A 26560-nucleotide genomic window follows, 5' to 3' on the forward strand; every position below is an offset into this window, starting at 1 on the left:
CCTCAATCAGACTTTCTTTCCATTTCCAGCTCTTGTCTCCTGGTTCAAGCCACCTCACCACCAATTCTCATCTAGTTTCCAATGAGTCTCCCAGCTTCCACTCGGCTCTTTGCAGTAACATCCTTCACATAGCTGGCATTCTCACCTTCTAAAGGCATAAATTGTATATCTTATTCTAATTAATGAAGTCATCTATTAGATTTCCATTACATTAAAAAAATAAAACTCAAAAATTGCACCATGACCTTCCAGGTTCTAAGTAATCTAGTACCCTGTTCACAATTGATCCCCACAACCACATGCAGTCCCCGCTTCCCCCAACACATTGTATCTCAGCCTTTATCCTCTTTCTCAACAAACCAGTCTATCTTGCTTTAGAACATGTCTTTGATATATATGTTCATTTATGCCTGTAACAAATGTCTTCTAGATCACTGCAGGTCTGTCTTGTTTTTAGAGCTCTGCTAATCTCCAACCACCTCCAACCACCTACTCAAGGGGACTATATATTATGCCCCTTCTCAGAATTATATTTCATCATCCTCTTGTATTTTCTTTATACAGTTTATTACCATCTGTTTTTTTCTTGTTTACTTATTAAGTAGTATGATTTCAGTCACCTCCTAATGTAATGTAAGCTCATTGAAATTAAGAGTCTTGTCTTTCTTATTTAGTAGCATAATTGCCCAGTACACAGCCTACAAACAGTGAAACCAAATAAAAATTGTTAAATGAAACACTGTCATCCTGTGTTAGAATCACTTGCTATAGAAGAATTTTCAAACCTGCCAAAAATGTACACTGGAACAAAAAATATTCTGAAGTCTCTCACTTCCTATAAATGGGAGGGTTTAACCAAAATACAAACAGCTTTAAAATATTTAAAGAATTAAACCATACCTTCTCTTCAGCACATTCATTCACTTATTTTTTATCTTCTTCAAACAACTACCTACTAAATATTTCTTATGCATGAGACCTCAAGGATTGAGTGAAAAATCATACATCCTATGTCATTTTCTTTTTATCATCCACAATGTAGTAGACAAGAGGCAAGCTCAAAGAGAACTACAAAATGCAGCTGGAAGGGTAAAGCTCCCCAGGACTGAACTAGATTTGTTATACTGAGGCTTCAAAAAAGTGGAAAATTACCTTTAGCTGTTGGAATCAGGGAAAGTAGCACCTGAACTGAGTCCAGAAAGATAAGTAGGATTTGGTAATGCAGAGATGAGGGGGACAGGGAGGGAAACATAAGGCTGAAGGAACCACATAAACAATTTCAATACAAGATACGTACGGTGGTCGGCAAGTCAGTCAGTTTCTCTGGACATTGAAGATTGATTGAAGCCTGGTTGTAGTAGAAATTCTTCAAGGTCAGAAATTTGAACTTTATGTATGTATATATGTGTCTATATACATGTGTGCTTGCATGCACATGAGCATGTGTGTGGAAAGCATGATCAGAAAAGTTACTCTTTCTTCAGAATGTATAATGGATTGTTTGTAGGAGAGGTCAGAGTAGGATGAACCATGTTAAATGTATAGATGAAGGAGCAACTTACTGAATTTCTTAGGTAGGTTTGTTAAGTCTCAAACGAGGTTCCAGTTATTGGAAGAAAAGAAGAAAAAGGAGAACAGCATAGTTTTTCCATTCTGTTTTTTTAAAACTCCTTTTTTTTATTGTTCCTCTTCTTTCTTGGTGTCTACCCTGAGCTATATTATTTGAACCTGTTTTTCTTGCCTGGAGTTCAAAAATTGTTACCTTACATCCTTCAGACTTTCAAAAAATACCTCCCCTTTTCCCATATGTCATTTTTCTTCCATTGTTTTTGTGTTCATTACATCACAACTATATTCTACATGCTTTCAAGGACATGTGAAATAAAATAATACAGTAATTGGTTAATTATGGAGAAAAGACAGACCTGTGTGTTTTCCTTAAACCTGTCTCTTTAGAAGCCTCCAACAAAGCTTTAAAATGACACTTACCCAGATTTATAATATGCTGTTTTGAAGTCTACATTCTTTCTTTTCTGACCATTTGTAGTAAATGCCAAGGAAACAATGCATTGGACATAAAGCAAACATGTAGAGGCAAAGAGAGCAGAATCAGGGTTTTGAGCAGTTCTCAGAAAAGAAAAATACCTAACCCTTAGATAAGGCAAGGCACTATTCATAAGGAGAAATGTATCATGCTTCTTAAGCCCGTTAATTAAATATAAACAGAGACCCTCTATAAACAACTTGATTTGTAAACTTTGGTCAAGAAAATCTGAATTTAGAGTGTTTCCTTCTTTTGATATAATATGCTGTACTTTACACAACCACACCATGAATTCGCAGAGCAGATTTTTATTATAAAATATTTCTGTGGGATTATAGATTTGCCTAACTAAGCCATTGTTTCTTCTCTTCATGTTTTATTTTATGTTTTTGGAAACAATTTTAATCTTACAGAAAATTTGCAGGAATTGTGCAAATGACTCTCATGTACACTTCTCCCAGAGCACTCAGAGAACTTATTCAGGTTTCACCAAATTTTACCAAATATGATCCCTTTCAGTAATTCAGTATAAATATTGCATCTAGTAGTTGTCATGTCTTCCTAATATCCCTCAATCTGGAACAATTGTTTAGCCTTTCCCTGACTTTCATGATATTGGTATATTGATGGCCAGGCATTTTATATAATGTTTCTAATTTGGGTTTGTCATGTAGTTCATCATTATTAGATACACATTAAATGTATTTTTTGTCTGGGATGTCATCGAAATGATACTGTGTTTTTCCCGTTGCATTTTATTGGGTGTTTCATGATATGAATATCAATATCTTCCATTTTGGTTGTGTTGAATTTGATTGCTTGATTAAGGTAATATCTGCCACAGTTTTATATTCTAAGTGAATATATTGTCTCCAGTTGTATGTAATACGTATTTTTGTGGGAAGATATTTTGAGACTGTGTGTAAAAATTCAATTTTTTATCTACTTTCACCCACAAGTTTTAGCATCCATTGAGCTTTGTTGCCTGAATTAATAATGTGCTGTTTTTTTTTTGTTTGTTTTTGTTTTGTTTTGTTTTGTTTTGTTTTTTTTGAGACGGAGTCTCGCTCTGTCACCCAGGCTGGAGTGCAGTGGCCAGATCTCAGCTCACTGCAAGCTCCACCTCCCGGGTTTACGACATTCTCCTGCCTCAGCCTCCCAAGTAGCTGGGACTACAGGCTCCCGCCACCTCGCCCGGCTAAGTTTTCGTATTTTTTTTAGTAGAGACGGGGTTTCACCGTGTCAGCCAGGATGGTCTCGATCTCCTGACCTCGTGATCCGCCCGTCTCAGCCTCCCAAAGTGCTGGGATTACAGGCTTGAGCCACCGCGCCCGGCAATAATGTGCTGTTATATGTGACAACTGGTTTTCTAATTCCATCCTGTCTTCTGCCTTTGCTCTCTGGCATTCTACTTTAAGAAAGAGATATTTTCTCCTCATGATCTATCTATCTATTTAAATTATATGAACAAACAGATTTCTACTGTATTTGTTATAATTCGTTGCTGTCACAACTTACTTTGGTGCTTAATTTTCCAAGATGTGGCCACTGGGAGTCCCTTCAAGCAGGTTGTGTCTCCTTTCCAAATGCTCTATCACTCTGAGAATTTTCTTTCTTTATGGCTCAAGGTGTTCTAGGCTCATCTTGCACATTCCCTAATTTGGCTTTAGATCCTATTCTTTTCTTTAAGGAACTCGTATGTCTTTTTGTATAGAGTGATATTAGAAACCAAGATCTCATTGTTCCTAGGTTTTCTTGGTGGTCAAAACCAAGAAATATATGTGTGTATATACACACATACATACACACATATTTAATCATTATTTTAATATTGTATATTATTTATTATAATTCAATGTGATTATTCATGTATACATACATTCATAATACCTCCAATTCCAGCTCAACACCAAGGAGTTTATTTTTCTTTCCATACTTGTGCCTCCTTTTGTCAACCATGAGAAACCTGGCTCGCATTATTCTCAATGTTTTCTTATTTGCTCAGCTCCCCTGAATCGAGCAAATCTTCTATCTACACTAGACTTCTGTTCACCCCAACAGTTTCCTGGCCTTGGCCCTGGCTGTCACCTGTCTGCCTTTCCAGAATGAAGGAAATAGGAAAGCAAGCACATTACTGGTTTTTGAAATATATGTGCTTTTCTTTCTTTTTCGTTGGAGTTACAAACAGGAATTACAATACCATTAGTTAATGTTTCTGACTCAAATCAGTTCTACTTGTGTCTACATTTGTGACCATATCTATATCAAGGTGAATCCACAGGGGGAAATATTTCTTGAATATAAATCAATATGCAAACACTTATATTAATGACATTAAAGATTAGAGGTTTGATAATGTCTAGGATTTAATACTGATTTTCTTTTAATGATTAGTACATAAAAAATAACATTTAGGGGCCAGGCGCGATGGCTCACACCTGTAATCCCAGCACTTTGGGAGGCCGAGGCAGGCGGATCAAGAAGTCACGACATGGACACCATCCTGGCTAACACGGTGAAACCCCGTCTCTGCTAAAAATACAAAAAAAATTAGCCGGGCACGGTGGCGGGCGCCTGTAGTCCCAGCTACTCGAGGAGGCTGAGGCGGGAGAATGGAGTGAACCCGGAAGATGGAGCTTGCAGTGAGCCGAGATCGGGCTACTGCACTCCAACCTGGGTGACAGAGCGAGACTCTGTCTCAAAAAAAGATAAAAAAATAAAAAAATATATAACATTTAGGTTAGACCAGTGGATATGTCACATTCGAAGACTGAGTGACTGAGCTGTCTGTTAGCTAAGGGAACCTCAAATGCAATAAAATACTTAGTTCAGAGGCATTTTGATGGAATTAAACTGTAGGGGAGTAGTTAATAGATCAACATTTACAGGCAGCCAGGTTCAAGTACTGGTTAAGCATCTACCAGATTGTTACCTAGGACCAGTTATTTGACCTCTAGATGTCTTAATTTCTTAACTGCAGCCCCTACATTACAAGATTGTTGTGAATTTTGAGTGATATGCCCCAGGAAAATACTAAACACCACACTTGGCACATAGTAAGTGTGCAGAAACAGGTAATAGCTCTCGTGGTAATCACTGGTATCATGACTTTTAATTACTACAACTCCCAGTAACAGATGAAGGACCTGGCTTATTAGAATTCTAAATAAATTACACTCTGGAGGCTGAGGTGAGAACATGGCTTGAGCCAGGAAGGGTGAAGCTGAAGTGAGCTATGGTTGCTCTAGTGCGCTGCTGCAGGGGTGATAGAGTGAGACCCTACCTCAAAAAGTAAATAAATAAAAGAAATCTAAATAAACTGTTTTTGCAATGCTGTGTCTTGATGGTTTCAATACTTACTCATAACATGATGACCATGTTGTAAATGCACAGTGAGGTTGTCTAGATAGGACCATGTTGCTGAATACTTTGAAGGAATATTATGATACGTATTTTTTCTTTTTCCAGTTAATAGGAAGATAATGCATTATCAGTTTATGGGGAAACAGTGAATGATCCACTGCAATTTTCACCATATCTGTCAAAATGTACTTTCTGATTAGAGAACACACTTGATTCTAAAGTCTTTGTAAATTATTTCATGAATCAACTCAAATATTTTTATTTAACTGGTACAAAGCATGCATAAAAATAGAGGGTAAGTTGTGAGTCTTCAGAGATTTAACTGGACTTCTTTGATCATTTGTATAAAAGGTACATCTTTACCAGTTGGCATTGATTGGTCCTCTATAGACTGGAATTAAAATCTAATTTTGCTGTCACAAATTGTGAGGTGGAAATACTAGAGAAATGATGACTTGTAACATCAGTAGACATTTCTGGTCTCATTTAGATGTGAATATAAACCAAGCATGACTTCTAAGTCCTTTTTACGGTGATTTGAAGTTTACCTTCACTAAGTTCCGTTCTTTCATTGATCAATCTGTTTCCTTATTAATGCTAATGTAGATCACTTATGTAGGGAATTTGATGAGAAATACATTGGAGAACTTAAGGTAAATAAGACTCTCTTGTGACTTAAACTAAAAGACATAAAAGAGTGAGTCTGCCAAAAATATGCACTGACATGTTAACACAAATTTTAAAACGGCTTCCAAGACAAGACTGAGCTGTCACAAGTAGGAATACACTTTTTTAAAAGCATGTCTCAGACAGGGGGAGTGGGAACTTAACCAATGGAACTAAGTCTTTCATATTGAGGAAGATAGCCGCAAGTCAGCTTCTGAAGAATTCTTAAGAGCTGCTTGCTTTTAGCAGAGCAAAAACTATAGTGCTAAAATACATTCCGAGTTTTCTTTTACTCCAGATTTTCTTAGATGGAGATAGAATCTTTGTAACTAACATGGCCACAAACATTCTGGCTCCTGTGACAGCTGTTGGTCTTGTTCTCATAGGAACCAGTTAGCCGTGGGCTTTAGACAAATATTTCAGTGAAATGCTTAATGTGACTCAGCTTGTAAAAGATGAATCTGTGAATACAAAATCTGCAGGACTAGAGGTCAACCCTGGCTCCCAGCCAGTTCAACAAGGTGCTGTGCCTCTGTGACACTTCTTGGCAGGCAGCCAGTCAGCTTTCCCTGGGGTCCACAATTTCACTACATACTCTCCATTTAAACTTCTTCAGCAACTAATAAAAATCCTTAGAACACTTCAGAGGATTGTTTCTCCCCTCGCTCAGAGACAATAGGCTAAGGAAGAGATCAGTGGGGAGTAGAGTGGCCCACAATAAATGAAGCCAGGTGGAAGAACAGACTTTAGAAATGAATGGGGAGGGACTGTCAGTAGATGGAGATATGTGAGGAATTGGGGTCCAGGAGAGAAAGAAACAGGCTACACAAAGAGCAGATATATTTGCCCTTTTAATATTGACCAGAATTTCACAAGGGAGGATGTATTTTCAGTCCTTTTGTAATAACAGTTGATTTCACAACTATTTTGCAAGGCAGGCATTTTTTCTTATTTTTACAGATGAACAAACAAGTTCAGAGAGGTGAAGTAACTTGCCAACATCACATGACTTGATAACTGATTAGTGATGGAGTCAAGTTTTACATCCAAACCCAGTATATGTACACATATGCTACTCTTTCTTGCATATGCTTTACCCACCAATAATTTTGTTTTACTCTTATGGCTAACATTATTTATCGATATATTTATAAAAGATTTGTTGAGTGAAACTTATATTCTGATACAAGACTAGACACTGGGGATACAATGGTGACTTGAAACATGGAGAATAGGGCCTAGTCTGGGAGTTAAACGTTAATCAATTAATTACATTAATCTCATATCACAGGAGTATGAAGTGCTGAAAACATAGGTCCAGGGAGTACTAAGTACTAAGTGCTTATAATTGGAGACTGCCTGATCAGTGAAATTAGGGAGGATTTTTAAAGAAATAGTCACTTGAGCTAAGACTTGGAGGGAAGGAATCAACTGGATGAAGTGGGGAGGAAAATAATCAAGTGTAAAGACCCTGTTTGGGCAGGAAGCTATGGAAAGTGAGTAGAAGACTCTTGTGGCCACAGTAGAGAGAGGAGAGAGGAGTCTTGCGTGAGATGATGCTGGAGACCATCATCCCATGTGTTGCATGGGACCCAACCATGCAAGACCTTGTAAGTTCCATCAAGGTTTCATCTGAGGGCTCCATGAATCAGGACCAGGTTTGTTAATAAAATATTATGACTTCAGTTCTATAAATGATGGGTTTGACATATTTTTGTGACAACCAAGAAGAAATGTCAATTAGACAGTCTTTATATACGTCGGGAATTCAGCGTAAAGTGCTGGGTTATAGTTAGAATTTTAGAATTCAGGTGTAAATAAATAATAGCCAATACAATGAATATGATTGAGATCATCTAGAGAAACTATAGACAAAAACTGGAAGAAGTATAGAATATTCCTTTGCTGAACTCCCAGGTTTCTGCTGTCTGTATCCCCACTTCTTTTTCTACTACCCAGAACCACAACATTTAATGATTACATAAAGGAAAACAATAGAATAAAGTAGAATCCAGAGAAAATCGGAAACACACTAGAGAATTTTTGCCATAAAAGCCAAGGTAGGACAGTTTGATAAAGGAAGGAATGAGCTGCTGTTCTAAATGCTACCAAGATATCAAATGAGTGGAAGACTAAAATATCTTTTAAATTTAGCTACTTTGAGGTTTCTTTCTGGCCTTAATGGTATATATCCTATCACTTAAATAGTGTATTTTCTTTCTTAATTTGTTTATGCTCTTTATATTCAGTTTTAAGCTAGAATAAAATAGGAATGGTCTGTCAGAAATTATTGGAGGCCAAAGCACAACCAACTTTGTATTGGAAAGTTTCTTTCTTGCATAGTTCTTTTTTTCATATGCTAATTCACATATATAACACATACATCAATACAGACAACATGTAGTTTTCCATAGTTTCTTAAAACCTAAGTGAACTTTTCAGTTTCTTGGCCTGTCAGTTAAATTTTGACTTTCTCTGATATCAATGATTATACTTTTTCTCTTGAAACTCAAATTTAGATTAAAAGCAAAATATTAATTAAATATTGATTCAAAAACGTAATACATTCTTCATTCACACATGAACATTATTTGTAAATATTCTTAAAGTAGTAAATATTGAAAGATCACTTGTCATGGCCCACACCTACTACCAGAAATAAAAGGGTAGATGTAAGGCAAATGAGATGTCTCAAAAGAACACAGTCCAGTATGCAATCCTATATTAGCTTGCCTCCTTCTGTGTCTTAGTAGTTCATGCTCTGAACATTTAAAGTGTGTTAGTTTGTGTCAAATATGCATCGAATATGAAGCTGCATTAAATAGAAAGCATATCTTAAAACATTTGCCTGTGCATAAAGGAAAGAAAAATTGCATGAAGTGTGATTAGAATATCGAAAGTATTCAGGACCTTTGTTGAGTGCTTTTCATTTAATTAGACATACTCTTTACAAGCTAATCACACGCACAAATACATACCCATGTACATACATAGACAAATGTGAAACAGATGATATGAAGGTAATTGTAAGAATGATAATTTGTTTCTGGTTGACTTTAATTGCTCTGAAATCTTTGGTAATTAAGTCATCATAATGATGTATGTAGCATAGAACAAAATTATTTTTTTATTTTTACACATATTTTAAAATATTTTTATAGAATTTTTGTTTAAAAAAATAATTCTAGGTGTGATTTCAGTACTTTCAGTATTCTTGCAAAAAAAAAAAAAATACTTTGGCCGTATTTCCTCTAAAATAGCAAAAGATGTTGGATCTTTTTAAATATTTTGCCCCCGAATTATAATCAACTATTGATAGTTATAAGCTTTGAAATTTAGACAAGTCCACTCCCACTTAGGTTGCATATGAAAAATAACAAAATTCTCCTATACATAGACAACTCTGGAACATTCTAGTCATAAAGAAATACTTATCTTGATGGAAAATTTGTAATTAATATTTCTTGTACTGTAGAACTTCCACTTTGATGAGTGACTGGTGATTATAATTGCTATTTCTTTCTATTTTCCTGGATAATTTCAGGGCACATTCAGAAAATGAAGGTACCTCTTTACCATCAGCTGACTCCTGTACCAGTCCTACAAAGATGGACTTATCATATAGTAAGACTGCTAAGCAGTGCCTGGAGGAGATATCTGGTAAGTGACCTCATCAATACATAGGTCAAACCTAGGAATTTCTGTATTCTCCCCATAACACTTTTTATTAAATCATATTTGTGGTATACTGTTTTTTATGCAAAAATGTATTGTATATATCTCATGCTTCAAAGATCATTAGCTATTTGGCTATTCTGCTTAGGATGATCTCTTTGTTACTAAAAAAGGAATGGTAGTCCTTTCAGAAGTGAAGACTTTAAGTCATTTTGCCCTCAGTCAAATTGAATAAAATCAGAGAAAACCTGTATAATATATTTGGAGATTGAAAATAAACTAATGATTGGCCATGTAGATTCTCCATGGCTAATGCAGCCTGCTCTGTCATCAATTCTATACTATTTAAAACATTTCTACAGGGTGATTTCAAATGACCATTTAAAAAAAACTCTGAATAGGAAAATATTTTATTATATATGGATGATGTAAGAAAAAAATAATACATACCCCAGGCACAGTTATCAGGTTTTTGTTGTGTATAAAATGGGATGCTGAGCTTGAGCGCAATGTTTTCTCTAGGGTCCAGGTAAGCCTAAGCATATATGGAAGACATTTGGTTTAATTTCATTACATATAGATCTATATTCGTAAGGAACCAAGAAACCTCCTAGCAAAATATATTGCCCCTGAAGGGCAAGAGATGAAAGAGTACTTTATCTGTTCCTAAGTATAATAATGCATGAAAGTAGGATTATGTCTGTTGTTCCAGGAAGTCTCTGGCCCAAGCCTTGTGTATTCACAGCTAAGTTCAAATGAAGAAAACTAAATAAATTATTTAATTTTTAAAAATTACTGTGTACTCTAAAGACCCAAAGTATAAGTATCGCTATGAAGCTCATGAAAATGACTCTATCACAAATTTGGGGGTTAAGAAACTTCCTCACTTTGGCAGACCTGAAAAGCATTTGGCAAGCATTAGACATGACTACAGCATCCTGCAGTAGATATTGACAACAATTACAGAACAACATCCCAAGGGTACATTTTGGAATCAGCATTAGTTGATAACATTAGGTATCAGAGGTTTTATACGGAGATTACAATAAAGGCCCAGTACTAGGTAGGGGTAGAAATGGTAATGCCAAGACATAAATATAGGGATAGTAATTGTAGATTTTTCAAACACACGGGGGATGTGTTGACTTTCCATTAACTCTGTGTAGTACCATGGTCAAAATGATGCTATGCGTTTATTATGACCAGATGTTTTATAAAATTAGCATGACATGAAGATGCTTCATATATATCTTTATACATAAATGTCTTCAATATGCATGCTAAGCACTAGAGCTAAAATCTGTAGGGGAGATGAATTTAGTAGAGTTTGAATTGCAATTTTATGTGAATTTCACAAAGGAACACTGTTTTCAGAAACTAATATATCACAGTATATCTGATTGAATAAATAGTCTGTATTTGATGTTTTCTCCACTTTCTTATTGTCTACCATTTGATCACTTTTTCATTTTTCCAGTTGATATTTCCTTTTAACATTTGGATTTTTAATAGAATACCTGAAAGTGAATATAAACTAGCAATTAATATAATAATTTAATGGGTTTATCAGAAAGCATAATATCATTTTGCAGCAACAATCAATTATTTACATAAAATCATAGTTTTCAGTCTAGGATTTTGATATGAATTCAATAAAAGAAAGAAAACAGAAAAATGGTGCAGTGAGACTTACCTACTTGTGTCAATCTTACTATCATCTCTTTAAATGCAGCCTATAGTGGGATAGTGAAAATGTTTCTCGATACTAACTTGAGATTTCCTAGAAGAATTGTGATATTTTTTGCAGTTAGTAAGTTATAAATTGAGTACTATAATTAAAGAAAGGTAGATGAGGAAATATGAGCAGGCCAGTCACAGAGATGATTGTCACAGAGAAATTAGATTACGTATCTTCATCATTTTAAGATTTTGGTTTGTGAATAACTATCTCTTACCATTTCTGCCCTAATTTTTAATGATTTTAGTATCTACATAGGTGTTCTTTCTAACACCTTGGCCTCTCCACCCATGAGTTTTGTCTTGCAGTCCCTCCTGAGCTACTTAGTCTTATCATCATACCCTAGATCTAGGCATCATCAGAAACTACTACTTTATGTGACCTCACTGTCATGCACTGCGCTGTCACTGATTGCACACTCCTATCATTTCAGTATTCTTCCTTTTGTTCCCTGACTCCAGCAATGAATCCACTAGGGTTTCCAATTCATTGATCCTACCACTTTTTACTGTTCCTCACCAACCTCTGCATATTTTTTCTTCTCTCCTTAGTCAGCTAATTTCCTGTAATAAGTCAATGTATTTTTATTTTTATATACCCTAACTCCATTGCCTCTCTCTCATTTGATGAAATCGTGACCTGGTTACATTTAAATCTCCATCTATTCTATACCAACAATGAATGAACCAGGAGAAAACACATCGCATGTCAATGCAACTCACTTTACGTTCAGGACCTCCAACCTCAAGTGAATATGTAATGCTCCTGGCAGTCAGTCTATATTTTTTATACCTTTTTTTCTCAAATGTCCGACATTACCAGTTCTATTCTTTCTCTTAACTGATGACCTTGATGTGTAGCTTCACTTACAAAAGTGAAGCACAAAGAAAAGTTCACGAACCCCTGTCATCACATCTACCCAAGTATAACATTTATATCCACTTAATACCTATTTACTCTGCTTTTACTTGGATTACTCTCTCTTCTCTTTAATAGCTCCCTCCCAACCAAGTCACTTATTTTAGGCCATGGCATACTATCATTTCTCCAACCTTAATTTTAAAAAATAACTTCCCTTGACCCCAAATTTGTCCTCAAGTACTGTTGTCATTTATCTCCTTGTCTTATGGCATACTGTAAAAAGAGTAGGGTTCAATCACAGTCTCTTAGGCTTTTAACCCCATTTCTCCACTGGAACTGCTCTTATAGAAGTCACCACTAATGTCAACATGGTCAATCCAAGGATCGAGTCTCAGGCCTCATCTTATTTCGCCTCGCAGCAGCTATTTGTCCTCTTCTAAGAAGGTTTCTTCCTTGGTGCTATAGTTTAGATACAGTTTGGTTGGCCTCACCAAGTCTCATGCTGAAATTTGATCCCCCTGGCCAGGCGCAGTGGCTTGTGCTTGTAATCCCAGCACTTTGGGAGGCCAAGTGGGGCAGATCAGGAGGTCAGGAGTTCAAAACCAGCCTGGCCAACACAGTGAAACCTCGTCTTTACTAAAATTACAAAAATTAGCCGGGTGTGGTGGTGGACACCTGTAGTCCCAGCTACTCGGAAGGCTGAGGCAGGAGAATCGCTTAAACCTGGGAGGAGGAGGTTGCAGTGGAGATCACACCACTGCACTCCAGTCTGGGTGACAGAACTAGACTCTATCTCAAAAGAAAAAAAAGAAAGAAAAAAGAAGTTTGATCCCCAGTGCTGGAGGTGGGGCCTCATGGGAAGTGTTTGGATCCCAGAAGCAGACCCCTCATGAATGACTTGGTGCCATTCTCCAGGGAGTGGGTGCATTTTCACTGCTAGGTCCCACATGAACTGACTGTTGAAAGTCACCTGGCACTTCCACTTTCTCTTGTTTATGCTCTCACCATATGATCTCTGCACAACAGCTCCCCTTTGCCTTTCACTGTGAGTGGAAGCAATCTGAAGTCCTCATCAGAAGCAGTTGCTTGGAGCAGCTTCTTGTACAGCCTAAAGACCAGTGAGCCAAATAAACCTCTTTTCTTCATAAATTACTCACCCTCAGATAATCCTTTATAGCATCACAAATGGACTAAGATACTTGATTTTTCAGAGTCATAGATCCCCTTAGTTTTCCTCAAACCTTACTGTTCCTTCTTGGTCTCCTTTTCTAGTTACACTTTTTTCTTGATGATTTCTTTTGGTTTAAATGGTCCAGGTCTCTGCTTCTAGGTTTCTCTACCTATAAATGCTCCCTTGGTGATTTAATATCAATATTATCTCATGGCTTTAAGTTTCATCTATATTCTGGTGGCTTACAAATGTCTCTGTCTGCTTTAGTTCTCTCCCCTGAACTCTGGACTCAAATATCCAACTGCCAACACAATCTTTCCACTTGAATATCTCATAGACACTTCAAACATAGTTTATCCCCAACTGAACCTCTGATATTAACCTATAAAATTGTACCCCTCAAAAACTCTTTACCCAAGTCTTCTCCATTTTCATTAATAAGAATTTCATCCTTCCAGTTGCCCAAGCCTGAAACCTTAGACTTATTCATGACTCCTTTTTAATGCCTCACACCTGATGCCCTGATAGTCTATTCATTATAATATCTTGTTGGCTCCAGAAGTATTGTTTTCTATTTGTACTCAGAGACAAATGGTGTTTATAAATCAACTTTTTGGGATATTTCTCAGTATTTGAACTCTTGTTACTTTTCTCAGAAATCCAGAAACTGAAAAAATTTAGATGACACAATATCTAACTAACTATAAGAAATAAGGTACTAAGATAGCGTAGAATAATTGCATTTTTAAAATATATCCAGAATTTGCCAATTCTCCTTTTTTCCACTTTTGTCTATTAAGTGGCATCACCAGTGGATGGTTAGTACATAGGTAGCACTGAATAAATGCATGTAAAATGAAATTAATATAATGGATATAGCATTAAAATGAGAACTACACTAAAAAAGGAACATCATAATTTTCAGATGAAAACAATAAACAGAAAAGATAGGAATTATCTCTTTGGCTTTGGAAGGCATTCAGGAAATAATCACAGTGAACTTATGATCAATTATACTATACAGAAGGAGTTGATATAAATGGAAAATAAAAATTTACTTTTGATTATGCCATCACTGAATAATCAAAGAATATGAGAAAGAAAATGTTTAGTCATTCTACAGAAGTAATGTTACAGTTCAGAAGCTCTCCCTGTTGATCTGGGATTTTAAAACAGCACATTATAAAATGGAAGAAGGCCAGGGATGGTATCTCATACCTGGAATAGTAGCATTTTAGGAGACCAAGGCAGGATGACTGCTTGAAGCCAGGAGTTCAAGACCAGCCTGGACAACATAGTGAGACCCTGCCTCTACAAAAAAAAAAAAAAATCAAATTATCCAGGTGTATAGCATGTGTCTAGTTCAATCTACTCAGGAGGCTGAGGAGAGAAGTTTGCTTAAGCTCAGGAGTTCCACGCTGCAGGAGCCACGATCATGCCACTGCACTCAAGCCTGGGTGACAGAGCAATACCTTGTCTCAAAAAAAAAAAAAAAGTAGGGGCAGGGGGAAAAGAAGGATAAATTTGTAACACATAATTTAAAAATCCGAAATTCAAAAGATCCCAAATTCATAAATTTTTGTGTGCTGACATAATGCCACGAGTGGAAAATTCCAAACCTGATCTCCTGTGACAAATTGCAGTCAAAATGCAGGTGCACAACACAGTTTATTCAGCATTCTCAGGGGAAAAAATAGTCTCTCAGTCCCCTTTAGCTGCTATGTATCTTTTCCATAAACACTTAGATTCCCGCATGCAAGCATACCCACAAAGGATAATACAATGGCATGTGTGCAGAGTGGACATGCCAATGGCAGGTTCCCCACAGTGTCCCACATTGGGCCAAGACCTATACGCATTACACTGTGGTTTTTCTTTTGTTTTTGTTTGTTTGCTTATTTTTCATTCTGTGGCATAAAGATATTGTTGAAAATGTCAAAAAGGCCTGAAGATACCCCTATGGGTAACAGTGATAAGAAAAAAAGGAAGCGTTTATGTTTGTTTATAGCACAGAAAGTGAAGCTGTTGGAGAAACTAGACTGTGGTGTAAGTGGGAAACATCTTACAGAAGAGTATGGTGTTGGAATGACCACCATATATGACCTGAAGACACCAAAGGATAAATTGTTAAAGGTCTCCATTGAAAGTGATGAACAGAAGTTAATGAAAAATAGAAAAATACTGCATAAAGCTAAAAATGAAGATCTCAGTTGTGTATTGAAAGAGTGGATCCATCAGTGTGACAGTGTACACATGCCACTTAATGGTATGCTGAAGGTTAAATAAGCAAAGATCTTTCACAGTGAACTGGCAATCGAAGGGAACTAAATATTCAATAGGCTTGTTGTAGAAATTTAATAAAAGATATGGCATTAAATTTTTAAAGATTTGTGGTAATAAATAGTGAAGACATACATTGACTAGTTGGCCAAGATCATTGCTGATGGAAATCTGACTCTGGAACAAATCTTTGATGCCGAAACAACACACATTTTGATGCCTCAGAAAGATACTGACATAGAAGACGAGACAGCCCCTACAGGAAGTAAGGATGCCAAGGACAGAATAACTGAGATTGGATGTACTTATACAGCGGGAACCCATACGTGAAAACTTTTTGTGATAACCAAAAGTTTGCGTCCTTGCTGTTTTCAGGGAGTCAATTTCTTACCAGTTTATTATTATGCTAACAAAAAGGCTTGGATCACCAGCGACGTATTTTCTGATTGGTTTTATAAACATTTTGTGACAGCAATTCTTGCTCACTTTCAGGAAGCTGGACTGAATGACTGCAAGAATTTATTTGATTATATTTATTCTACTCATTGTCTAGCTGAAATTATTATCAAAAACAATGCTTATGCCATGTACTTTCCCCAAAATGTGACTTGTTAATTTAGCCAAGTGACCAGGTTATCCTTCAATCGATAAAGAATAAATATAAAAACACTTCCTTAAATAGCATGCCAGCAGTAGTGAACAGAGGTATATGTGTGGGTGATTTTCAAAAGGAGTTTAGCATGAAGGATGTCATATATGCTGCTGTCAATCCTTGGAATTCAGTGACTAAAGACATGTTGTACCTGCCTGGCACAACCTCTAGTCTGCATCTTTGTTCAGTGATGATGATGAACCAGGTGGTGACTTTGAAGGATTCCATATGTCAAATGAGAAAAACAATGATGTCTGACCCTACCTATTCCAAAAAAAAAAATACTTTCAGAGTCTATTAGTAGGCTGGAAAAAGTGGATATCAAAGAAATTTTTAACATTGACAATGAGGCTCCAGTTGTTCATTCACTGAACATTGATGACATAACCAAAATGGTACTGAATTCAGGTGACTGTGATAATAGTAATGACGAAGATAACAATGTTAACACTGAAGAAAAAGTGCCAGAGACAACATGATGGAAATGCATGATGATCTTAGTGAAGAACTAGAGCAGTGTACATTCATTACAGAACAATAAATTATGCCAGTTGATAAAAATCAGAGAGCTTTCTAAGAAAAAAACTATTGTTAATGAGGCAGATGACTCTGGGGGAAACATTTTAAAAAGCTACCCAGCAGAATGCCGCCTCACCCCTAGGGGGCCCACTTCCCGGTCCCTCAACTGCTTCTGATGTTTCTTCTCACCTAAAAAAAATACAGTGTACAGTAACCTTTTAATCCAAACACAGCATTGAATGTAGAGATGGAAAGCCTGTGGTTGTTTGTGGTTGCTGTTGTTTCATAGCTGATACAGGTATTCTGGCAATGCTACTGTGCTTCTTAGTGACTTTGAACACATTATGTTTTCACTGCATTCATGCTATGTCATATTTTTTACTGGTAATTACTTACGTATAAATAATTGCAATAAAATAATTGCTTTTTAGTAGCATATAAATTCAGTCAGGAATGATGGTGATGCCACAAACCACAGATTGTCCACTTAGGTGACTGAGATAGAGACACCTTTGATTTCTGATGGTTCAATGCACACAAACTTTGTTTCGTGCAAAAACTTTTTTAAAAATGTATTGATTTACCTTCAGGCTATGTGTATAAGATGTATATGAAACATATGTGACTTGGGTCCCATCTCCAAGATATCTCATTATGTATAGGCAAATATTCCAAAATCTGAAAAAATTCAACATGCAAAACACTTCTTGTTCCAATCATTTCTGATAAGGGATATTAAACCTGTAATAGAATAACCCTATAAAAGAATGAACCTGTCAGAATTCTAAAGCTCATGAGATGTTTTCTATATTAATGACAACTCTCTTTCTCAGAATCTCCATCCCTTTCTCATAGTTCTATAGAACTATAGAGGAGTTATATAGTCTCCTCTTTCTGAGTTCTGGATGCTAGTGAAACCACAAAGCACATAAGCACCTGAATTTATTGCCAGGTTCTAGCTCAGACTGGCCCACAGAATACACTTCCAAGATTGTTTGAAATGTGGAAAGAGAAATGTTCTAGGAATTGGAAAAAATAAATTTGGCCTCTGTACTGCAATTATTTAGCAATTATTTGGCCTCTGCCCTGCAAATTGCTCCTTGGTTCACTTTTCTGTGTGATGACTATGATGATGCTTAATAAACTCAGAAGATTGTTGTGAGATATGGTATTATTCTTCCATCAGTCTTTTCAGTAATTATCACCTGGTATGTTACACATGCCAGGCATCTCAAAATTTGGGAAAACAAATGTGACTAAGAAGTGAGCTCTTCTTTGAAAAAGTAAGAAACAAATAGATAAAATTTAACACCACAAGTAAATGAGTAAATAGGCACATGGAAACAACTATCTTAGCTGTAAAGAGTCATGCAGAGCTTAAAAGAAGATCAGACATGTATATTGTTGAATTCTAATGAATAATGAAATTGCGGAATAACGTTCCAGGAAGAAACAACTTCATGAAAATAATTTGAAAGAAATTCTTCTTAACTTGTTCTTTTTATTAGTTTCTTTTTGTAAAATTGGGCATTTCTCCTAAACTCACCGAGGTTCTGTAGTTCTCTGATTTTCTGTAACCCTAAGCTTCAATACTATTGTTATTGTTGAACTTTTATTGCTCGTGGTTGCTGTAGGGGCCTCAGTGAGGAGTAATTCTGCTCCCCAAGTGAAGTGGCCTTCGTGATATAAAATTCTGATGAAGTTAGTCTTGGCAGGGTGAGATGCAGGCTTTATAAATTTATGAAGTCTGTATAATGTTCAGAGGCCTGAAAATAATACAGAAAATAAAATGTACAGAGTCTAGAAAGAGGCTTAGGTGAGTTAGGAGTTCTATAGTTTCAGCTCTGTTGGCTCTATATTAAGCCTACCAGGAAGTCCTGGTGTAGTTTTGTGTGTCTGGTATCCGTTGCCCCATCTTCTGATAACAGCGTCTTGATTTTCTTTGGGGATCATTCTCTGCTCTTGTGATCTAACTGAAATTGAAGTAAGTGGAGCCAATGAGAACAATCTATTCGTTGACTGCAGTGACTGTTTGAGGACTGGATGTGTGACCCAATCCAGTTTGATCAGAACAAATAAGACTCAATCTCAGGACTTTTCCTGAGGTTGTTATAAAAGAGGTGGTCTCTTTTTCCACTACACCTAAAACTAATAAAAGAAAAGCTTAGACCTGCTTACAGTGATCTCCACCCTCAAATGATCAAACATAGAGGAAACAGAACCTAAATCAGGAGAGACCAAATTCAAGGTCATTGTTAGAAATGACTGAGCCCCTGAAAAATCCACGTCTGAAACTATTTCTCCTCTGCTTTTGAGTTATGTAACCCAGAAAAAAAATCTTCTTGTGCTTACACAAATGTGAAAATCATCCCTATTGCATGACCCATAAGATGTATGACATGTAAAGATTTGCCATACTATTAAGGAGCAAACTTGAATGGTTCACACTGCAATGCAGATGTGTTAGAGGGATTTGCTAAGTTAGTTGGAGAGCTTAGCTGTTTAAATTTTCACCAATGCAGTAACTCAACTGACATTACAAAAACATTGTCTTCATCATTAAATGGCAATGAAAGTTTAAAAAGGTAATAAATTATGGTTTGAAGATAAGCATCAGAAATGCGTGACACTCAATAAGTAGAATACTGGATAAATGACTTTTTGAATTTGAATATTCTTCATAAGACTTCAGTGTATCTCTGCAAAATTTTTAAGTACATCACTTAAATTTGCTTTTGCTTATGATATTCTTTGTGAGGAAACCTAGTTATATTTACCCAATCTGATGATAGTAGCTCCAATAATTACTATAGTCAGGCGAAATGTATTATATAATTTGTGCCATTGAAGAAGTAGCTTATTGCTTCCTGCCTTTCCTCTAAGATTCAAATCATGACCTCAGTATTACAATGCTGCCTGAATTAATGGTGCAGATTTTACTGCTTTGGCTTGCGTTTTATTCTCACATTCATTGACAGAAAGAATTTGTCTTCAGAGGCCATCCCTTTCATCATCTGCCAAGAGATTGTGCCAAATGTAAAGCTAGCCCAAATTTTCATCCCACTGGTACTCAAGAAAGTTTTTCAATTTTTTTTTCTGTAGATTCACATTTGCCCTTTTTTTGCATAAGACTATCCACCAACATGTATAACATTTGTTTAATTCACTTCTTAACCTTTATCTGGAATTTATATTCAACTGAAAAATGTTCATAGATGCTGGACTGGCTCAATATCAATAAAGCTGGCATGCCATTTGTAAAAAAGTAATATTAAAATTATTGGATGAATTCAGGAAACCATTTTAGAAATAGAAGAATGTAGGTTAAACAGAAGGATAAGCGAATGGTTACACGTGCTTTTACTGACTACCAGACTTTGCATTAAAAATGGGAAATATCTGACATTTGCAGTCTCTGTAAATGATCACTGAAATTGCTTTTGTGTGTGTGTGTGTGTGTTTATAAAGATCAAGAAGATCAAGCTCAGATAATTCAAATCAGTTTAGGTATTTTACTTAAATAGCCACATTATAATTATGTTTACTAAAGAGCTGAAAAGCACTCCTTTCTAGCACATGATAATGGCTATAACTTATTTTAGGTCTTGGCGTAATTAGAATGATTCACATTTTTCCTACTCACTGGGCGTATTTGTCTCCTTTGCACTGTGACTTCCTCCTCCTCCTTGTATAACATACATTTATATGTGTGAATACAAACAAATATAAAAACATCCGTATATGAATGTACACCCAAAGCAAGCAGGATGGCTGTCTCCAGAGAAGGAATAAGTGGGTTCCCTACTGTTGCTCAGGGTAAATGTGGACTGATGTAGTTCTGGGACAAACCTACTATAACCACAAGTTAATAACAATGTCTTTAAACAAAGAAACAGACAGAAACCCCCTTTGGATAAGCCGTCTCTACAATCCCCTCCTTGCTGGCTCCATTGGACTGAGCCCATCCTTTCCAGGGTTTACACCTCCAGAAGGATTAAATTTCCTGTCTCATTGAATCAGGAAGAACCATGTGATTTAATTTGACAAATGAAGTAGAAGTGGAAAAATGACATGGGCTATTCCTGAGCAGCAACTTGAGAGCCATTGCTTGGATCTCTCACCTCTCTTTTCCTTTGGTCATAAAATCAACACATCCCAGGCTAGGACGGCTCTTTCAGCATGGTTATAGAATAAAGGACACCTGAGAGAGAGTTGTAACAAACACAGAGTGGACATTAATGTCAGCAAAAGTACATCTTTGTTTTAAATGCCACTAAAGTTTCTAAACCATTTGTAAATGCAATATAACAATCTAAGGCAGGATTTCTCAACTTTGGCACTATTGACGTTATAAAATGCATAATTCTTTTTTTGCTTGGGGCTGTTTTGTCATTGTAGGATGTTTAGCAGCATCATTGGCCACTTCCCCTTAGATGTCACCACCACACCCACAGTTGTGATAAAGAAAAATGTTTCCGGATATTTCCAAATGTCCCTTGGGGGAAAACCATCGCCAGCTGAAAACCACTAATCTCAGCATAGTAGTTCTCAAAGGGGATTTTCAGAGCAAGCAGTATCTGGAAATATGTTAGATATACAAAGTCCCAGGACCCTCCCAGTCCCAATGAATGAGCAGTTATATCGCTAGGGCACAGCAAACTGTGTTTTAATAAACTCTCCAAGTGGTTCTGAACATACGAAGCTTGAGAACCACAGTTTTAAACTGATTTGTATATATATGAGCAGTCTTGAATAAGGAAAGGGCATAAATATTGCTTTTATTTACAGATGAATAAGGTTAGCTCTTTTGATACGTAAAGCATTAGAATTGTATTTTTTTTGTGAATCTGTAAGGCTTTATGGTATATTAGCATGTATACTAGTGTAATAAATGTTAAATACATTGAAATTTCATAATTTGAACAAATTTCACTATGGTCTCAGGACTTGGAAATTCACTGAGTCACAATAACTCAAAATGAAGGAAAAAAAATTTCTGCTTAGGAATTCTAAGGGAAGTGTCACTTTGGTTTTCTAAAAAATACTTTACAAAATGTTTTTGGAAGCATAACTGTCAGTTTCAATTATCTGACATTTGTACTCTCATTTTATTTAGCACATTTTATATAAACACAATTAGTATTTTAAAAGTATAGAAGTGAGAATGAGTATCAATAATGCTCAGATTTCTTTATTGCAAAATTCTGTCACAAATAATTGCTCTTCTTTCCATCTAATTTCCTTTTGCATATCTATAAAATGGATCTAAGTCTGATCTACCTTGAAAGGTGGGGCATAAGGAATAATTAACTTTTGCAAAGTCAGTAGTTATTATGTGTAAAGTTATAGGCAATGCATATTATAATGCTAATATATATATAGATAAGAGATTGGGTATTTCCTCTAGTTGAGATTGGCAATAGGAGGTAGAAAATCACAATTAATTTTGCCACATTAGCTCTGAAAATGATGAAGATAATATTTCTGCATATTTCTCCGCTTTCCCTCATTTGATAAAGGAGAAATCCCTATTTTTCTTGTTGTGAGCAGAAAATCTTCAGAAGTTAAATCCTAAAAAGTTAATAGTCTTCTTCTTAACTGTCAATGGTACCCATGATTTCTGCTATACTATATATTTGTTTTTTAAAGTTGTCCTAAAATCAGAATTTTGTGATGGTGTAGTGTACATATCAGTACAAGGTAAATACAAGAAAATTATCTTTAGGCTTTCTGTTTTTATGAAAACATTAAAAAATAAGAGCTGATTATGCTGTGATAGTCTTATGAAATAGACCTGGAAAAATGCAATATCAAAAGACATAATGTGCATTTTGTGTTATCTGTGACGTTATTATGTTCCACACACTTGACCATAAACTTTCAATTTTATTCTTTGAGTCAAAATATCAAGGGAAAACCCTTCTGAGTTTTTTTTTTTTTTTTCTTTTTCTTTCCTTTTTTTTTTTACCAAAAGGCTGTAAGAAATCTTTATTTTTATCATCACATTAGGATTTTAGGATTCAAAATAAAAAGCCTTTGACTTTGTTCTTTTAAAGATAAGGGAAGTCTTTCCCTTTAAAGCATTATCTCCTAGCGGGTGGAGAGTGTCATGCTTCATTTTTTAGGTCCTTTACACTCTTGAATTTGATTTGTGCTTTTACAGCACAAATCCCAACATTCAGAAGGGAGATCTGCCTGCTTCAGCTGCCTGCAGCTACAGAGAATTAGTCTGTCATTCTCGGCATCAGGGAGTGTATGTTGTGTATGTGAGGGTGTGAGTGTGTGTTCGTGTTTGAGATTAGGTGGCTGAGAGTCATTTAAATGTGCATAAGGTTAATACTGGAAGATCTCATACAGGCTTGGCTCTGAAACCTGTGGCATTCTAGGCTGGACAGCCGTTCCCGTGCCTCTATTTTAATTTAGCAGGATGTTTGCTGCCATGGCAGCCAGCAGCATCCACTGCAGCAGCAAGGAAGAGCCATAGATCTGAGAATGCAGGTGGAATACTAAAATGTGAGAGGCTCGTGCAGGGCTGGGCTTCAGTGCTTAATTCCTGCTCTTCCCGGGCTCCTATGGGGAGGCTGTACTTGCTGCACTGTGTCAGCTCATTAGAGTAAAGGGTTACAGACCTAGGTCAGTTAAGGGCTGGTGAAAGGCAGGGGGGAAAAAAAAGCAAAAAGCAAGAGACCTCAGCTCGTGCTTCACCTCCTGGCGTTTCGGAACACAGAAGCAATAGAGGGAAATGTGGACCCATCCTCCGGCTGAGACATGTGATTGGATGAAGACTGGCAAACGTAGTTGGCTTCCTGGACTACTTTTCAGCTGGAGGAGAGTCTTTGGTGAACTCTTTTCTGCTTCAGATATATTCGAGCAAAATATTTGTAAGTACTGCTGATTTAGTAAAATGATGTGTCAAGCTAAATTGTAGGCAAATAATTATATATACCGTATCTCTAGAATCTTCTGTGAATGTGTGAGCTTGAGCTTTTATTTAAGTGCATGTGATAATTAAAATCAAATGGATCAGTTACAATCACAGTGTAAAAAGACAATATGAAGTCCAATTGAAAGGAAGGAGCCACTGGAAGAATCATGCAGCGGCCTGCTCAACTCTCTGTGTTCCGGAGCAAAGAAGTAAGGAGAAAGGGAGCTTGCCTTCAGAAACAAAAGTCTCTGACCAATCTTTCCCTCACCAGTGATGGGGAGAGGAGACCCACGGTGCGCATTTCCAACTGGTTTGGAAACGCTGCCAAGGCCAGTCAGAGAGAAGCCAACTATGCAGAGAGGCGCTCACTGTCCAGGTTTCTCTCGCGGTCTGTGCAGTCCCTGTATCACACCAGCGGCTCAGCCTGGAACCTCCTGCCTGCTGGGGGCAGCCAGTCAGACAGTGAAGACTTAGAGGAATTGTCTACAAGAAGAGGCTTAGAAGGTGAGAGTGATGAAGATAGTAGGTCCGAAGATGAAAACGTGTCCTCCAAGCCAAGCAGCATCAGCAGAAGCTGGGCTGAAGAGGAGGGAGAAAGCTGTTTGCGGGAAGGGACGGCTCATCTGGATGAGGACGTCATCCTTACCATGCTGGGTGATCTGGAACAGGCACTTTACACTGACTTATTAGGTAAGTCCAGTTTGCTCCTAAAAGTGTGTATGGGATTTTAAGAAATTTCATAGTCTCTTATGAAATTATTTGCATTTGCCAAATAGCTTTCATTTTTTAGACTGGTTTTTAAAAATATATAGTTACACTTTTAATTCCTGTTTCTTGAATTTTTTTTTTTTTTTTTTTTTTTTTTTTTTTTAATTTTGGTAAAACTGAGCTATGAGCACCACTGGTAAGGTTCATTTGGAGAAAGTAAATTCCAGAAATCTGCCATGGGCATTATTAGCCTTGCTTAGTGTCCAGTACCTTCTAGACATCCATAAATAAGTTAACATTTTAAAACTCCAAACATGTTGTTCACCTAATCATTAAAGGGGCCTGTTTGTTCAACTTCCCTCAAGGTGACCTCATCACAGATAAGGGATGAATAATGCAGGGCCTCCTGGGTAAATTTTCTGTAGAGTTAAGTTTCTTCTGCTGCCTTCGTGCTACCTGAATAGAAGGCTTCTTCTATACCTCAGTGACAGGCCCTGTTTATTGCAGTGACACTTTTAGAAATGCAGGGGCCTCTGCTACCTTCTACCTTTTTTCTTTTCTTTTTTGTTTCAGTGTTTGACAAAAACTAGTTCTGCATGTGCACATTATAAGTATTCAAGCTACTCTATGGATGACTATGAACTGTTTTCATACTTTAGAAACTAGGCCTTTTTGATAACATGAGTTTCAGTAGTAACTTCTGGCATATTCTTTAATTAACTAAAGAAGAAGAGGTCAAGTAATTCTATAGTTTGTGACTAAACTTTAAATGTCAACTGTGAACGTTTTAATTGTTATTTCTGAATCCACTGTTCTACCAAAATATATTTGCATCATACAGTCCCTTCTTCCATAAGTATTAAATTACTGGCCATATCATATTTTATGTCAATGTGTATTTCCACAAAGGACTTCATATTGGGCTCCTTAAATTGAAAGGAATTAAACCTGGACAGTGATCTCTTTGTTTCTGATTCATGAAACTAATGCTAAATGCAGGCTTGTTTTTATTCTTACTGTAGACCCTCCTGTTACAAGATGTTTTACGAGGTTTGCTGGATTCTTTTAGTAAACCAGCTTTAGAAGAAGAAAGCTTAGAGAGACAGCAGAGGCAAATATTGTTCAATTTTTCATGTCAGTTTGGTTTTAAAAGAGTAGTGTTTCCACAGTTGTCAGAATAGTGATTTCTGAATCTGAATACACCAGGTGCTGCAACACGAAGATTTACTTTTGCACCATTGTCTGGTTTCTATAATGAATTGCTTCTCATAAAGGGCTATGTGCAGCACAAAGGCAAGAGAAAGTCTAATGTTTATGAAGCCTTTTCTTTTTGGGATCCTTTGGAACTGTAGAATCAGATAATATTCCTCTTTTGCTTTTGAAGTGGTATTATTTATCTTGTTCTCGGTATCTCATAAGTATTTACAAAGATATGAACAGAGTGCAGTCCCCTGACAGCATTTGATGCTTACTCAGTTAAATTATAGCATGCTGTGGGTGGGTGTATATATGACACGTGCCTTTTTGTGCATAAATAACTTGGAGTATTTTTGTCAGAGGGTAACCTCTCAAAAGAAGCCGGTATGCCTTGGTTTTTCAAGAGCATCTGCTTATTGTATTTATGTGATTATTCTGTTTCAGTATTTTTTTTTCCTACTTATGCCAGTATTCAAAAATGCAAGTGAAAAAGTAAGGGGAAGTTTATTCAAATAGCTGTGATATGAATAATCATATCTCCAGATAATGAAGCATTCTGATGCAATTCCCTAAATAATGATACATGTTAAGTTGTTGAATATATCTACGCCCACAGCACACAGGAATTTCAGAATTTCTGCCACGTGCTTCAATAGGTTCTGCTTACGACTCAAAATGGCCTCTTCCAAGTTAGTTTTTACATGGGGTTCCTTGAGTTTAACTCTTTACTCTTAGATATCCTCCTAACTTAGACAGATGAA

General features: G+C 36.5%; 1 protein-coding gene across 12 annotated transcripts in view; it reads left to right on the forward strand.

The window, feature by feature from the left end:
* NAV3 (neuron navigator 3) overlaps positions 1–26560 on the forward strand; it is a 946218-nt gene that overhangs the window by 748642 nt on the left and 171016 nt on the right. For 11 of the 12 annotated variants that reach the window (XM_021923304.2, XM_031651088.1, XM_021923300.2 and 8 more), the window contains one exon: positions 9618–9733. In XM_021923304.2, the coding sequence (XP_021778996.2) occupies positions 9618–9733 (116 nt within the window). Of the gene's footprint in view, positions 1–9617; positions 9734–15059; positions 24585–26560 lie in introns of those variants that run through there. The other variant, XM_021923309.2, reaches the window with a different exon arrangement.

The sequence above is a fragment of the Papio anubis genome, chromosome 9 (assembly GCF_008728515.1).
Source record: "Papio anubis isolate 15944 chromosome 9, Panubis1.0, whole genome shotgun sequence".
Classification (NCBI taxonomy): domain Eukaryota; kingdom Metazoa; phylum Chordata; class Mammalia; order Primates; family Cercopithecidae; genus Papio; species Papio anubis.